At 38.1% G+C, this 18,368-nt stretch overlaps 1 protein-coding gene across 1 annotated transcript in view; it reads right to left on the bottom strand.

The window, feature by feature from the left end:
* Window positions 1-9,098: 9,098 nt before the first annotated feature.
* LOC135476966 (MLX-interacting protein-like) overlaps window positions 9,099-18,368 on the bottom strand; it is a 38,023-nt gene continuing 28,753 nt past the window's right edge. Inside the window, exons 13-17 of the mRNA XM_064757113.1 lie at window positions 16,729-16,816; window positions 15,813-15,912; window positions 14,345-14,468; window positions 13,500-13,629; window positions 9,099-12,232 (exon numbers count right to left, since the gene is read on the bottom strand). Coding sequence (XP_064613183.1) covers window positions 12,105-12,232; window positions 13,500-13,629; window positions 14,345-14,468; window positions 15,813-15,912; window positions 16,729-16,816 — 570 coding nt within the window. The 3' untranslated portion in view covers window positions 9,099-12,104. The remainder of the gene's footprint in view (window positions 12,233-13,499; window positions 13,630-14,344; window positions 14,469-15,812; window positions 15,913-16,728; window positions 16,817-18,368) is intronic.

Here is an 18,368-nt window from a genome sequence, read left to right as displayed (position 1 = left end):
GTTTTATCAGTAATTACTTTGTCAGAAGTACAGAAATAGTGAGAAGTTTGCTGCAGCGTAGTTCACATGTCTGTCCGTTTGGTCTGATAGGTCCCTGGAGCAATGTGACTTAAAATACACACAACGATACTTGAATTTGTAGTTGTCTTGCCACGATCAGCAAGAAATGTCGGTTTCTTTAGAATGCATAAACTCCCATTTCTGTATAAATAGAAATGTCAGATCGGCTATAGCTGTGACTATATTGACCAATCATTCTGGAGTGAGTGTACCTGGATGGGGAATCCTGTGAAGGCAGTGTAGCACACCTCTCTCCATTTATCTGTGCTTATATTAGTACCAGGTCTGCCAGCAACCTGTGGATGGTCATGGGTTCCACCCGGCTTCCTCCCACCATAATGCTGGCCACTGTCGTATAAGTGAAATATTTTTGAGTACGACGTAAAACACCAATCAAATAAATAAATCCATTATATTAGTTCCCTATTTCTTCCATTTTTTGCCATGTTCAACCGGTGTTACTAAAATATCTAGGGCATTTGCCTGCATAAAACTGAAACAATGAGACAAATCACACGTATTACCATTATCATTAAGGTTCTGCGGGATTAACTGCCTTTAAAGTTGCCATTAAACATCGGAAGAGGTAGAACAGTTTGAAAGGTTAAATTCTCTGTGCATATTTACCAGGTTATGTCTGTGTCTGTAATGTCTGTTATTTTAGTTCCAGGTTTTATGAATTGTTGTCTTCCCCACACTGAACTGCTTCTTCTTTGTTTTATGAACAGTATCATGAAAAAATAATTAATTGGCAATTGCTTAACAACAGTGACGGAAAACTAATTTGTATTTTTGATAAAACGCATTCATGATATTAGAAGTTATTTTGTATACGTGCATGTACATATGACCTCTGCCAGAGGTTAGCTCTGTGAAGTCTGTGAGGACAGACCAGTGCCTTATGCTGCTTTTGCATGAACTTCTTTTTTTCCAGTCGTTTGAAAAAATACAAGACCTGCATGTACATATATGCTCAAAGTATGATGTAGCTGTTTCAGTGGACGCTTTTTGTATCTTATAGAACGAAGAATGTGTTTGCATTTGTCAGGATGTGAGCGTTCATTGTTCGAGTATGTACATGTTATGAGGTTTAAGTTTAAATTTTAAAAGTGGTATTGACTAATTTATGACCGAACATAATTTAAGTGAATTGGTATGTGATTATTATAATCTTGCTTTAAATTGTGTCTTAAAATGCCTGTCCTTGAAATAACAACACCCGAAAAAAGACGAAACTCCCCGAAAAAATATTTAGGAGAGAAAGTGTGCAATTTTCTCCAATATGTACATGTAATTTATCTGTGCAGACCATTTAATTGTTCACCAATGCCTTTTGCAGGAAAAGTGTGGTAAATTTATCATATTTCTGAAATATGGTTGTATTGATAACCGTCCTGCGACATATCTGAGCCAAATAGTTGCTAGAGGTCCACGGCCACAGTCTATTCTTGGCTTAATGTCATTCTCATAACGGGTTTAAATACCTGTTGCTTTTTATTTTGCGCATGTTGTACAAAAATGGGCTAATAAGATATGTATCTCTGCTGATTTGTAAAGGGAAATGTCTCTTAATAAATACATATAGCTTTTGTTTGATTTTGTTTGTACCGGTTGACAAGGAGTCTATGATTATTGTAAACATATAATGCGTATTCTAATTTGTTATACTTAGTGTTCAACTTATGAAGATAAAAAAGCATGGAGGTAGCAGAAATATGCGTGCTAATTAAGTGCTGGAAAAGGAACCCTGTTTTACATATAGACCATCGTTTTAGGGAAATACCTTTCGATGGAAATAATTTTGCAATCTCGATACATTGTATTTACATGTTGTCTTAGCCAATTTCTAATGTTTTTGAATTATTGTTTTTGTTAGAATACTATCGTTTGGACTTTCCTGGTTATGTCAAAACAGCATTTCATCATTCTGTCTTTTTTACATATATACATGTAGGCCTACTGAGATTTTAAGACCTGTACTGTGAAGTGAATCTTATTTTTGGGACCACCCCTTCTAACATTTCCATCGCCTCCTAGTGGACTGTATACTTGTACAAGGGAGACTACTCAGATTAAGTGATGTACAAGTTGAAAATTGTCCTGTAATTAAGTGTAACAGGGAAAATGTGTTGACAACAATTTTGAGCATTCCACCACACAAGCTTGTACTTAAGTATATTTAATTTATATTCAAATTAAAGCTGATTTAAATATAGCTTGATAAGCGCATTAGTGAATAAGAAACAATAACAAAAATTGTGACATTATGAATGAAGGATAATTGGTAAATGTCCATTTTCTTTTGTATAAAGAAAGCTCTGATTTTTACCAAACACAGAGAAACAGTCACACCTATGTTACAAATATTCTCTGAATGAAATGTTTGTTCGTTAACCTTGCCATTCTATGCGTTATTTTGTTTTGTTTTCTTGTACTTTCGTTTGTTACCTAGAAGACCAATTGTGTGTAAACAGTTTACTTCCAGCAAAGGTCTATCAAGCGTACTGGTGTACTTAATAAGAATGAAAGAAAATATTTTTTTAGATTTGGGTTTAAGTACATGTACATGTAATTTTGGTTTTGTGAATGTCATTTTTTTTATGATAATAATATTGCATGAAAACTTTGGTGTCCAGCTATTACATTGGTATCATGATTAAAACATTCAGACAGTGCAGGAATGACATGGTAAGTTAATTGTGAATGAGTATACTTAATCTAGTAGCTGGTGCCATCATAATATGTATATGGTATTTTGAGTACAGTACGACTTACAGTGAACATGCACAACGTTATATCAGTGAACATGCACACCGGTATATCAGTGAACATGCACACCGGTATATCAGTGAACATGCACACCGTTATATCAGTGAACATGCACCCCAGTATATCAGTGAACATGCACATCAGTATATCAGTGAACAGTATACCGGTATATCAGTGAACATGAGCACTGGTATACCAGTGAACATGCGCACTGGTATCTGTAAGAAATATGCTGATCATTTGAGGTTCATTTCTAAAAATGCTTGTTTATAGATCTTTGAAAAGAAATACCTCGCTATTGAAAATTTAATTTAATGCTAAGGTCTTCCATAAAATAACAAACACAAGAGTGTTATCAGATACAATAAAAAATGAAAACACTGTGATGAAGGATAGCTGTGTTGTTGACTGTATATTTTACATGTTGAATGAAAGAAGACCCTGTTGTAATTCAGCGTTTGGGCATGTTTGCAAGGTGTTTATTCAAGCGTATTGTGAAGGCAATATTGAGTGTAGACGGACAAAATCATACATTTTGTGAAGCCCTAAAATTGGCTAATCTCATAAATGTAGTCCCACCTTTTGCCTCCAAACCCAAGTTAAGAAGGTACAAACATTGCACTGAAAGTTGCTCTTTGTTACGTTGATATTGTTGAGGAATTAGGGTATTGATCTGACAGGTGTTACATGCCATGCTCAAGGATATTTCACTTACATTTACATGGTTATCAATCAGGGCAGGTTCATCAACAATGTCAGTGGTTCTTAGGCCCTTGACTGTATTGAATTCTCCAGCTAGTTTGGTCCAGTTATGGTTAAATCTTAACTGGGTTATCCAGGAGCCTCTTAGTAGTGCACTTGCTGTAAGTTCAAGTCCAGCTCATGCTGGCTTCCTGTCCGACTGTATGGGGAAAGGTCTGCAAGTAATCTACAGCTGGTCGTAGGTTAGTGAAATATTCTTGAGATCCGCGCCAAACACCGTCAAATAAATCAATAAAGAAGCCTGCGATGTACACCTGAGACAGACTTTCTGATAGGTCACAACAGCTCCTTGAGTCTGGTACTTTATTGGTCAAAAAGTGTTACATGTGTTTGCTGAACTGCCATGACCCCGCCACTGAAGATGCTATGAAGAGTCAACTGAAGAGATGACCTCTGGTATGGTGAGAGTCCGGTTTATGAGTGAGGGATAAACCAGTGCGCCTTGCCAGGTACCTTCCCTGACAAACCCTCTGATGTAAGGCTGTAGCCAAACCTGCAACTGCTGGGTTTGAACACGTAACCTCTTATGTGAGTGCGAGTGCCCTGGCACCAGCAATCATGACTGCTACTTGGTCAGTGAGGACTCTCTAATATTGATTTCATTGGTGTTTACTAAACCCTGCATTCTAGAATTCTTTTATTATTGCCACATATACATTGTTGGTTGGGGGTGACACTGCACGGAATACCCTGAGCGTAATCCTGCCCTTTGTATGGTACTGGGCAAACCTTTCGACTTTAAGCCAATCAACCAACCAGCAAGCAAGAATTGGATTCGGATCTGCCATCACAGTGGTCAAGGGATTGATCAGTCACTGCCTGTGCTAAAAAGGGCCACGCAAATGTAAACAACCACAGGCCCACAAGTAGATGTTGATAATAAAACTAATGACACTGTACCGTCAGGAATTGTGAGTATAAACCAGAGAAACCTGCAAAAAAAATCCAGCGAAGAAAAACTCAACAATCGTGTCGTGTTAATAAAATTTCTCGGTATATTTGAAGATCATGATGACATAGGTCAGTTCGAAGTTTTATGTATGTCAACATTTCACATGTATTATTGTTAATTACATAAGTCGGATTGAATTTCAGTCACCTGTAAAACACACTTGACAAAATTCAACTTTCATTATAGATATATTTACATATATATAAGTGTATATACGCACATAAACATGTAGCTCTAGTTAAACGCTTACTTATAAAGTGAGCAAAGCTCGGAGACCACCACATAAGGTACGAGTAGTTATAAATAATGCTGGAGACAAAAAAAATGATGCAAAACCCATTTTGATACACGAATCTAGTCCACAATCTCACACATGCTTAATTCCTCCCAACAAACATACAATGTTGCACACTACTTGTATTCAATTTACACAGAATCCACAACATACAGGGATTCACACGGACAGGGATTCAAATTCTCCTACAAGCATACTGACCACAGGATCAACACAGTTGTATTCCACATTTAACACAAACCACATCATACGAAGGCTTCAATTCCTCCAACAACCATCCTGTTCAAAGGATAAACAGTGTTACATTACACTTGTATTCAATCTAGAGAAAAACCACATTATTCGAAGGATTCAAATTCTCCTAGCATACCGACCACAGGGTCAACAATGTTGTATTCCACATTACACACAAACCACATCATACACAAGATTCAATCATACCACAGGAACACCAACCATATGATAAACAATGCTGCATTGTACTTGTATTCAGCTTACACAGAAACCATGTCATCCTAAAGGTTTTATTTCTCCTTGAAGCATATTATTAACCAAAAGAATAAACAGTGTTGCATTTTCCTTGTATTCAGTTTGCACAGAAAACATGTAATCCTACTCTCACTTATACAAGTATAATGACTTTTATGGCAAGCAGTGTTTATTAACACACGCACACACACACACATACACACACACAAATATTTGCCACATCAGCAGTTTAAAAGAATCTACAAGTTTATAAGTATCTCTTTACAATATACTATGATGTCATCATATATGAAAATAAACTTTCCTTACTTTCCTTTCTTTCTAACCACACAAAAAGTTTCTCAGGTTTTCAGGCCTCAAGGCATTGTTTGCGTAAACCAGAAGTCTTTCTTTTGATTAAACAAAACATGGGAAGTTTCTTGACAAAGCTTAAGTCAAACTCCACTTGACAGGTAAAATTATTGCTGAAGCAAAACGCTGTCGTTAACATCTTGACAAAGCTTAAGTCAAACTCCACTTCACAGGTAAAATTATTGTTTAAGCAAAACTTTGTTGATAAACATGTATTGAAACAGAAAAAAAAACAGGAAAAACAAAAACATTAATTAATACAAATCATGCAGTTAGTTTCTTAAAAACGTACTGGACTTTTGCTGTAATTCAAACATCACAGCGAAGAGATTAGGTCAATCACAAGCAGCAATGAGAGCATGATGTTTCTGACCTTTCTAACAAGGCCGCTTTATCTTTTCACCTTTAATAGGATCTTTAGCCTCTCTTTGAAAGAAAAACGAACTTCATAATGCTTGTCCCTTGTTAGTTTTTCACTCTTACTGAGACAGCAAGTAATTAGAAAACCTAGTTTCCAAAAGTTTGACACAGTCTGACTTTAACTATCTTGACAAATGCAGATGAATACACCTCACAGGTAAGAGGTGAAGGGCAAAGCAGTGATCACAATGTATCGACTGGTACCTGTGTACCATGTGTACCAGCTTGTTGCACCTGCATGTATCAGGTGAAAACCTACCAAATAGCCATGAAACCGTACACGCTGATTTTCTTGTATCTTCCTCGGTAAATTTCACATGTACTGTATAGGGAATAATCCTGATAATACTGACTGATAATTTCGTTACATTTTTTTTCGCCAAACTTATTTCAATGTTGTATGAAATGTAGTACACGAGTCACTTCCACAAAATGAAGTGAATCAGTTTTACAGTACTTCTCTTGTATTAGAAATCACCTTATTTTATGACGCTGTAATTTAGACCATGCCTTTTACGAAAAAAAGTTAAGGGAAATGTGAATGTGGCCCTTGAACATTGAGAATATATGAAATTAACTGATTTACTCTAAATTTAATGAAAAATGCAATGAAATTATAATCATATACAAATGTATTTAGTCATCTTCTTTGTACATGGCCCTGTAAAAACTGGCCCTTTTTTTCTCTTCAAAAAATGAATTATGAACGTTTTTAAAAGTAAGAACCAGCCAAATGCATCTTGCAGGAGGTACACAGCCACAATGATGATACGAATTACAGGTGATGGCTTAATTCTGCTTTAAAGGAGTGGTCAAGTGCCCACTGATCATGAAGATAGTCCATCACCTTAAGTCCAGGAAATGTAGGAAAATTTGGGGGTCTGTACTGAATGAAGAATAAAAGGCCTCGAACACACATCAGAGAAACCTCACGATAATAATGTAATGTGGTTCGACTTGATGTAATCAAGTGGGCTGTACTGGTGCCCAAAAAATTGGATTCATGGTTGAGGTAAAGAAAACTTGACAAGATTTTGAGCAGGCAAATGGTGAATGATTGCACACTGATTACTGGCCTCTCTAACAGGTACTAAACTGTACCTAATTGCAATTACAATACTATATGTAATACATGCATTCAAAAGATACTTCAATTCTTCACCTCAATTTTATGGCATGATGGGGAAAGCTTTTCTATCACATTCATACTTCAAACATAAAATTACAACCAGAATTGATATTTTCAGAACTTGGCAGTCCCAATTTACATCCTACATCTACATGACTGCCCAGTTTCCTCTCACCATAATGCTGGCCATCGTCGTTTAAGTGAAATATTCTTGAGTACGGCGTAAAACATCAATCAAATAAATAAGAAAATACATCTACATGTACAGCTGTACATTGGCTGCAGGTAGGTCTGTCCTTCAAAACTTATTTTCTGAGTGTAACCCGACCATATCAAAAAAGTGACGTCGGTCGGTTTGAAATGCTGTTTTTTTTTATTATTATTCTGGCTTATGATAAAGATCAGGGTTTTAAAGAAATTTACACTGAGAGTCTTATATCGAAAACTTCTATCAAATTCAGATAAAACCTTTAGGCTAGAATGATTTCCAGGATAAAATCATCCATTATCCATTCCGGATTGATCAGGTCATTCATGAAAACAACCTCTGATCAACGTTCCCTCGTTCCCCCAAAGAGCGATCATCCACGTAGGACCTGGGTCTCTTCACAAAGCCTTGTACAACATTTTCTGTATCCTACCATTTGTCATACGATATTTTGTATGTCACTATTACCTTACCATTGTCTTACTTGCGATCATCGTACATGTACGACATCTTGGAGAAACAGATCAGGATGCATGATGGGAAATGGATAGACAGATGATGACGGTTCTCACAATGTGCTGTTGGATATTAACACTAACTTTACATAGTTTTGAAGAGTTTTATCATCAATGGTGTAGAATAATGTTGTATGTAACTTATTGAAGAACTTTCTTCCATCCACAAACCAGTTACCAACCTTGTCGGAAGCATGATGGTGTACATGAAGAATGGACAGATGATGAAGGTACTCACAATGTGCTCTAGGACTCTAACACTAACTTTACATTTTTTAGAAGAGTTTTATCATCATTGGTGCAGAATCAGCATGCATGTAACGCTTTGATAAATTTTCTTCCATTCCATTTAAAAAAAGGACTCCTGAATTTTTTTTCTGAGGCTTACATTCCACAACAGTGCACAATTTGCCCCACCATGCCAGAAAGGGTTGAGGTTGTGACAAAAGGAGCTGCTCCAGAGTTAACTTTTACAACACAAACCCACCTACCCTATATTGTACTCTCTTAATAAATATATCAGAATGAAAATAATCATTATCTGCCAAACTGTCAAAACAATAAATCATATCATGTTATGCACAAATTCACTATTCCTGGGATGACAAGTTTCAGAAATTGTCCAGTCTAAAATTATAAAAGTTATAATACTTGTAACAAGGTGCACAGCTGGAGCATTTAGGGTGACAAATCACGAGGACACCTTAGTTCAGATAAGTAGCCGATTGTTGTGTATTTAAGTTAGATTTAATGTCCTATACATGTACATTTCATACTCATCAGTTACAATATACGTATAGACCTGGGCCTATTGCACAGGGAGATTGTAGGCTAAGTTGATCGTAGCTACCATGGCAACATACACGTTTGTTTTTAGCCTACGATCACTTTGTGCAAGCGGCCACAGATGAGTTAGGACAAATCATGTTTATGAATATACAGTCTGATTGGACGAACATTCATGTCAACCTCAACTACAACATATGACCTACATTTTGTAATATTTCACCCCAAAAAAGCATCATTTTTAAATGTCATGAAACATTACTTTTGGCACTGAAACTTCCAGTATGATATGAGCCTACTGTAGATACTTATCTCAAAAACATTCGTCTAAAAAAAAAAAACAAAAAAAAAAACAGCCTACTCAGAACCAGGTGAAACTTTGCTGCTTTGTCAGGTGAGAAATGTTAGGCCATTCACCATAACCCCTCCATTTCATTTCTTATACAGTGGACAGAAATTTATGGGAATTTCAAATTGCCAGGTGCAGGTTATTTCAGGACTAATCAATACTGAAAATCATCCACAAAGGGTCACTTGATTTACTGAATTAAGTCACTTCAAAAATCCAGAGAACTACATATTTTATGCAAAAAAAGTAATGGGTTATGTATAATATTAATTATTGTATATACCATCTTACTTTAAGTGGCGTAAAGCAACAACATCACAGCACAAAAGGACATCACAATGATGCTGTGATGGCAAATCCCAATACTCCTACACAGGACAGGATTCAGGCAATACACAAAGCTCTAGGGACACTTTCACAAAACTTTGTACGCCAATATTTCTTTTAACTTTTTTTTCATAAAAGACGCTGTCTAGGTTATAGCACCATAAGGAAACGTCATTTACGAAATAAAGCAAGAACTCATTTACAAATTTTTCTGAAAGCTGGCCCCGGGCTTACATATATTTAGCCTCTCCTCTCCATCACTCAGTATCCATGCATCCAGTTACACTACATGTATGAGAGGCAAAGCCCGACGCCAGTCTCCAATGATTCAGTCCAATAATGCGCAGCACACAGTTTTGTATGCCTTTCAAGTGCAGGTAGGTGCCCAAGTTTTTCTGACCTACATTACTGTCGTCTTTAATTCAGCTGAAGAATTGGACAAACATAAAACACTGAAAAGCCAAGCAGTTCTGTATCAATATGCAGGTATATGTGCATGTATGAAAACATTAATTATGGCAAAGGCTTCTGATTGGCTATCTCACAGCAGTACAGCAACAATGGTCTTCAGAACAAAGTTGCTAGCCAATCAAATCACAAGCAGCTGACAAATCAATCAATGGGATGAGTTTTGTAGGCTTCAAATGCATTTCAAACACATGACAAATTTATTTACAAACTTTATACAGTATACCATTTGAAGAATAAAAATAGTCACGCGCTTCGAAACACAGGAAGACTCTCTCTATCAGCACAGAACCTAAATTCAACCATTGGACACAAAACATCCAATTGTACTGAAATCCAATTCATTTACGCATTACATAAAAACATGCTTGACTTTCACCTTGTAGTTTTTTTTTCTATAGGAAACACATTTTCTCATAATGCAATAAGAATAGTCTACAAACTGTCTGTCCACTCTAAATCAGAGTTAGCAGCGTATAAATTAACCCCATTAGGGAAAAACATGGCGGAGCTAGCGATTCCAGCTCAATCTAGTTTTCTCCAAACCAAAGCAAATCTCACTTTTTCCAGCTCTCTCTAACTGACTTCAGTTTCCATCTTAAAGTGATCTCATCGACAGCTTTCCACTGTAAATGAGTTCTAACTAGGCCAAAACAAATCTGGCTCTTTCCAGCTGTATCCAGATGAATCCAGTTTCCTTCTTAAAAGAAATTCCTTCTGGCATTGAAGAAATCAGTTTTCCAAGTGAGTCTAGGTGTTACAGTGATTAACACAGTACCTTTCAAAGGCATCCTTTGTTTCCCCAAAGTAATAACAGTTTCACCATACATTTTCTGAAGAATCCAGATCTCCATGTGACCCCACCTTCTCTCACCCCCAGGTTCCCGTCTTATGAAAGCAGCACTTTTTCAAGTCATCTTTCCAAAAATTTTATTTCTCCAAAAAGAATTAAAGTTTCTTGACACGCTTCTTGGAGAAATCGTCTCTGTACAATAACTTTTTGGATTGTGAAACCAGCATTTTCCACGTTCTGCTCTCCCCACATACTGAGCTCTCCATGATCTGTACCCTCCACATGCTGAACTCTCCACATGCTGACTCTCCACATGCTGAACTCTCCAATATGTCGAGCTCTTCATGATCTGCACTCTCCACTTGTTGAGCTCTTCATGATCTGCACTCTTCACTTGCTGCACTCTCCACATGCGAGATCTTCATGATCGGCACTCTCCATATCCTGCACTCTCCATATGTCGAGCTGTTCATGATCTGCACTCTCCACGTGTCGAGATCTTCATGATCTGCACTCTCCCCTTGCTGCACTCTCCACATGTCAAGCTCTTCATGATGGGCACTCTCCACATGCAGCACTCTCCACATGTCGAGCTCTTCATGATGGGCACTCTCCCCTTGCTGCACTCTTCACATGTTGAGCTCTTCAAGATCGGCACTCTCACTTGCTGTACTCTCCACATACTGCACTCTACACATGTTGAGCTCTTCATGATGGGCACTTTCCACTTGCTGCACTCTCCGCATGTCAAGCTCTTCATGATGGGCACTCTCCACATGTAGCACTCTCCACATGTCGAGCTCTTCATGATCTGTGCTCTCACTTGCTGCACTCTCCACTTGAAACACTTTCCATGTGCTGCTCACAGGTTTTGCTGAAGTACAAAGTAGCTTTGCACACATTCAATTTCTCCACACAAAGGCCAACCAACTTTGATTGAATGAATCCAGCAGAATCTTTGAAGACAAATCAAGCTATGTTAATGATTTCATTAATGATGTTAATGAAGCATTTTCATTGAAGAAATACTAGTTGTCTTCAATTCCATCAAATGAAAATTACTTTTAAGAAGGAAAAACCAGTTCTGTCACTGGAAAACCAGTTATCCCAAGTAGAATCTGTTCTTTTCCTTAAGAAAAAGCAGATTCATCCAGCAACTAGTCTGCCAAGGCATTCAGCCCTACATTTCCAAAAACTGAACAAGGCAATTGTCAGCAGCTGGCTGTTATTGCTGTACCCCATATCTAACTTCACACAGGCAGAACTTCCACAGAAATGTAAACTTTTGTTTCAGTTTTTGTGGGAATATGCAGGGTGAATGCACCGCACATATCAGTCTGACAGCACCATATATGCTCCTGTTGATATTGAGATGTGAAATTCTCTCTCTCTTGCTCTTTCTTTTCCTCTTGTCTCTACACGTATGCGAGACTACGTCTGATTTGGCTTATCTGAGGAGTTTTGCCGCGTCACAGCTCGTGTCACCTGCTCGGGAACTTGCGACGGATCGGACAAAATACTGGTCGTTGTACTCAGGTGCCGCAAAGAATTCAACACAGCTGCAAGAAGAAAAATGAGAAGTACTAATAAGGACAGAGGTGACACAAACTCCTACCTTTACTGCGACACTTGTCTCACGTCTCACAAAATAACACAAGTAAGCTTTCTTCATTTTGAAATCAGGGGCCTCCGTGGCTCAGTCGGTTAGTGCGCTAGCGCAGCGTAATGACCCAGCAGCCTCTCACCAATGCGGTCGCTGTGAGTTCAAGTCCAGCTCATGCTGGCTTCCTCTCCGGCCGTAAGTGGGAAGGTCTGTCAGCAACCTGTGGATGGTCGTGGGTTTCCCCCGGGCTGTGCCCGGTTTCCACCCACCATAATGCTGGCCGCTGTCGTATAAGTGAAATATTCTTGAGTACAGCATGAAACACCAATCAAATAAATAAATAAATAAATCATTTTGAAATCCACCGAATATCTACCTCAATCTATTTTGATATAGTTATTTATGTCATTGGATTCTTTAAAGTATAAAAGTTTTCACTTATAAGACAGGTGTCGGTTTCATGTAGGTGGATGAAGTGAGAGTGCCCAAAGAAAACAACTAGAAGTTGGCAAGATTTTCTCATATGTGACATATATAGAATTTCACCCCCAGGGTAAGCTCAACGTGTCCGCCACACTGGCAACTGGTCTCCATCAAACTTGATGTACTTCTCGCAATGCTACCATCAACCGCATACTGACATCAGTCCCTAAGAGGCAGAGAATTCTCAAAAAAGTCCCACCTCCCACACCCTTTATACCAAAAAGTAGTGTAATGTGAGAGGACCAACTTATTCCGTCATCAGTGACATGATCGCTATACTGAACAGTACGCATCTTCATGAATTTTTCATGAATAGGCTCAAAGGTATGGCCGTTTAATAAAGATGGAAAAGACAACAGATGGTAATGGGTTCAGCAGTAAAAATGCCATGTCTGAGGCTAGCACGAAATGAATATCCCTAATCACTGTACTTATTTATTTATGTGATTGGTGTTTTACGCCGTACTCAAAAATATTTCACTTATACGACGGCAGCCAGCATTATGGTGGGTGGAAACCGGGCACAGCCCGGGGGAAACCCATGACCATCTGCAGGTTGTTCTCAGACCTTCCCACTTACGGCTGGAGAGGAAGCCAGCATGAGCTGGACTTGAACTCACAGCGACCGCATTGGTGAGAAGCTCCTGGGTCATTACGCTGCGCTAGCGTGCTAACCAACTGAGCCACGGAGGCCCCCTGATCATTGTAAGGCCAGCATCTCAGTGTGGGGAGAGACTTACTTGGTCTGAGGGCGACAAGAGAGCAGTGCTGATCTAGCCAGGCCAGGGCTGTACGACACATCTCATCCAGACTCACTGTAGACACCATGCTGTTATACGAATCAAACAGCGATCGAATAATAATACTGAACTGTAGAAATGTTAAGGCAAATATAGATAATTCAGAAAAACTTCCTAAGCTGTGTTACCTTTGTAACACCTTGAAAATCAATCACAAAAGATTAGCGTGATAAATCAAATGCTTTTACTCTTGATCTAACTGGATAGAGTGAGGAACTGTAGAGCCACTTTACATAGCCGTCTCACAACATTACGCCATGTGCATATGCTCTGGTCACGTATCTCTCCACTAGATTTATTTGATTGATTTATTTGATTGGTGTTTTACGCCGTACTCAACAATATTTCACTTATACGACGGTGGCCAGAATTATGGTGGGAGGATACCGGGCAGAGCCCAGGGGAAACCCACGACCATCCGCAGGTTGCTGGCAGACCTTCCCACCTACGGCCGGAGAGGAAGCCAGCATGATCTCTCCACTAGATGTTACCATGAAAGTTATGCCAGGTGCAATTTAGGATGTTTTGTAAAACAGGCCTCCCAGATCAGCAGTCAGTCATTATACAAAACATTTAAATGTTGGCAAAAAAAAAGAACGAAACAGAAAGCATATGTTGCTGTTTCAACTTTCAAAATCGATGTACATGTTTCTTCATTCATGTTCAAGCCAACACCAGCTTATTTAGTTATGGCAAGAATTACTTTACAAAAACAACTGACCAGGAATTCAGAACATCACCCAGAAAGACAAAGGAGCAAATTCATGATTTCATAAAAAGGATACAATCCAAAATTTCCAATTCTGCAGAGTTCGATTCTTCACATACTCCTCAAACATTTCCTTCATTTTGTCAGCCCGTTGCCTGGTAACAGGAACACCTGTGGCAGGAAGCTGAAGTTGGCACACACTAGAGAGAAACAAAATAGATATGACACACGTAAATCGTGCATTTGTCATGAGCATAAGTAACAAACAAAACAGATATTACACCGGTAAATCATGCATTTGTCATAAGCATAGGTAACAAACAAAACAGCCATTACACAGGTAAATTGTGCATTTGTCATGAGCATAAGTAACAAACAAACCAGATATTACACCGGTAAATCATGCATTTGTCATAAGCGTAGGTATCAAAAAAAACCCCAGATATTACACAATATAATATTACACAAGACTTACAGCATAGGGAGTAAAGCCAGAGTAGCAACAACAGTGTGATAATTATCAAATGGTCAGACCTATGGTCCATTTACCTCACAGTTTTGTTCTAACTGTTTGTTCAAATGCTTAAATAGTCGCAAATTACATGCCCCTAGCACAATTGCTGACTCTGAATTACGTAAAATAATACATTTATGTTAACTGCTATACAACAGATGTCAATGACAAAACATGCAATTGTCATGAGCATCAATGTCAAATTCCTTGATATTAACACAGTTTTTAAAAATAGAAAGATGAAGCAGCTGTGCGCGGTAAAATTCCACATGAATATATATCACAAATTTGTCCCCTTTCCGTTGATTTGACCATATCATTTGTTTCACAGATATTCAAGTACCAAAGAAATTTTGAAAGAAATATATCAATAGTAAGAATCCAACAATAATAATTGGTGCCCTGTGTTATCACTTTATGGCAAAGATCTCAACCCTTTTTGATTAATGGAGGTTTTATATATATATATATATATATATATAAATATGTGACATCACGACTGATATTATACAAGTTAGGGATGAACAAGTTTTAAAAGTTGACCGGAAGGGAATGGTAAATTTACATGTTTCAATGTTTCAAAGACAGTCGGTTAGCGCGCCAGCGCAGCGTAATGACCCAGGAGTCTCTCACCAATGTGGTCGCTGTGAGCTCAAGTCCAGCTCATGCTGGCTTCCTCTCCGGCCGTAAGTGGGAAGATCTGACAGCAACCTGCAGATGGTCATGGGTTTGCCCCGGGCTCTGCCTGGTTTCCACCCACCATAATGCTGGCCGCCGTCGTATAAGTGAAATATTCTTGAGTACGGCGTAAAATTCCAATCAAATAAATAAATAAATATATAATTTTGATATCTAATATTATGTTATCTCTGCACTGCTTCTAATCTGACAATTTCCCATAGAGAGTTGTTATTATAAGAATGAAAAAAACAGTACAAAGCAATGCTATCAAGATATTAATAATGGCCATGTCTCAGTTTCCATTCCTGAACAAAATCTCCACCATGGACAAATAATAAAAACAACTCACTTTATTGCTGAGTTTAATGATTCAATCTCTTGCTTTAAAATCTCCGCTTCATTCTGCATCTGAGTTCTCTCTGACTTTAACTTCTTACAATATTCAGCAGCTGTAAGACAAAACCAAATAACCCATAGTATAGAAACCATGTCTAGAACTTTTTTTTCCTACTTTTTTTTTTCCCCACGGATTTTTAAGTAACATGACATGATAGCGACAATGAAAAGTAAACAGAATGAAAAGCAAAACAATGTCACCAATTTGATTTAGAACATATGCCAGATGCACAAAGCAACATCAACAGACTACTAGTAACTTTGGGAACTGAAAGATACATTTGTTTATTTATTCACTTTTTTTATTTATTCATTTGACGGTTATCTTATCCCCGTACTCAGGTATACTTGCAAATTGCTACAAACAGTACCACCAAACTACTACAAATATTATCACATTCCCACAAGGGGCCTCCGTGGCTCAGTTGGTTAGCGCACTAGCGCAGCATAATGACCCAAGAGCCTCTCACCAATGCGGTCAATGTGAGTTCAAGTCCAGCTCATGCTGGCTTCCTCTCCGGCCATACATGGGAAGGTCTGGCAGCAACCTGCGGATGGTTGTGGGTTTCCCCCGGGCTCTGCCCGTTTTCCTCCCGAAATAATGCTGGCCACTGTCGTATAAGTGAAATATTCTCGAGTACTGCGTAAAACACCAATCAAATAAATAAATGAATTTTCCCACAAAACACTACCGTATCTGCAAACTGCTACAAAACAGAATCAGTACATTGCTACAAATATTTTCAGCAAAGTGCCACTAAACAGTATCTGTACTGAGCCATATTCTCTCTTTTGCATACAGCAATCAACACCAGAAACAATGATTAAACACTGACAGATGTGTATACTGATTAAACACAAGAGCTTACTTTTCTGAAGCATAGCTGCCTTACTGACTTTGGCGTTAGGGTTTTGACTGAGTGATGGGATGAGAGCATGGATGACATCAAAGCCACTCTGAAAGAGAAACGATCAAAAACAGGTGAGTAGGAGGTAGGTATGGGGATAAACAGGGTACAAAATTAGACATACATCTACATGCATCACAATAAAATCAAATTTTTTTTCTTTTCTTTTTTAGCATGTGTTTTTGTCAGAGCCAAAGTTGAAGAGGTACATATACACTGTGTGTACCTGGCTCCAGGATAATGCAGTTGTCACAGTCTTAAATCTGACTTAGTCTTAACGTGAGCTATTATTCCTAGACTTAGACTTGAACTATAAAGCTAATTTTCATGTTGATCATGAATATCCCAGACAACTTTTAGTATTGAAATAAAAATCCTTAAGGTGAGGCATAATTTTAGAACGTTAAAACTATTAAAGTCTGACTTAAGTCAAAGACAGCTACATGACCCTGGGGCCTGCTGCAATTCACATGCGTACCTGTACATGTTCAATGCAACAGTGTGACTACATTTATTTATTTGACAAGTGATCGAAGGACAAGACAGCACCTGGCTAAAACATATTTCAATTGAAAGCTGGATAGTCAAGCTTTCTAAAAAGTATCATACTTTATTACTTTAATGAGATTTCACCGAACAACACTGTAGAACAAAATGACAATACTGCATAACTGGCTGGTGTGAACTTAGGCAGCCATCTTAAGAATTTTAGCCAATCAAACATACTGATATCAGATTGTGTGGCCCAAGCTGTGACATAGCCTTTACCCATTCACTCGATGAAGTGAAATATACTGCATAATATATTATTTTGAGATCGTTTACAATGATTTATTTACGCACAGTCGGCCTACCGTCTCAGCCCAAACTGCATTCATCTCTCCAGTAGACCTTAGACCTACTTAGACATGCAGTTCAAATTATACAAATACACTTTTTGTCATTCATGTTAGTGTTTAGTCAGCAGTTGCTACACACCCGATATCCGAGTCAGTGAAAAATTTATTAGGGATGCCGAAGGTTTATGAGAATGAGAAGATGGCATTCCATGGGACAATGCTTAAAATTAATTAAATCTTAGGATATAATTTTGTTTTCTTAAATTATTATACCTGAAGAATTGAAATTTTGACCTTTGTCAATGGATGTTTTTTCTATTTCCTTTTATAAAATACAGTAAAATTATCGAAATGCTGTATTTAAGCTGAGATGCTTTCTCTGACATCCGTGATAACTTGGTCAGCACTGCTCCCATCTTAAAAGCCACAACTACAAAACTGAAGCATAAACTCCAGCGACAGTCGAATGTCTAGATCAGCCTCAGTGGTGCTTGGATTTATTTCCATTTGTGTCACAATTGAGCATGAATCCAGTTGTACAACAATCCTATAGTAATTCTGCAAGCATTTAACAGGGGTCAGAATTACTGGTACCAACACAACCCCTCTGAAGGCTACGACCTGAGCCAGGAATTTCCCTGCCATGCATCTACAGTCTACTTGTAAACTGTATAAATCGTATAGTAGGCCTACTGTATGAATAGTTCAAGCAGTGGAAGAAATATCCTTCCGTTCTGGAGGATACGACCTAAATCAGGAATA

Source organism: Liolophura sinensis, chromosome 10 (assembly GCF_032854445.1).
Source record: "Liolophura sinensis isolate JHLJ2023 chromosome 10, CUHK_Ljap_v2, whole genome shotgun sequence".
In the NCBI taxonomy this organism is placed as follows: Eukaryota; Metazoa; Mollusca; class Polyplacophora; order Chitonida; family Chitonidae; genus Liolophura; species Liolophura sinensis.
The sequence above is the reverse complement of the archived record's forward strand: the minus strand, read 5'-3'. Positions and strand labels throughout refer to the sequence as shown.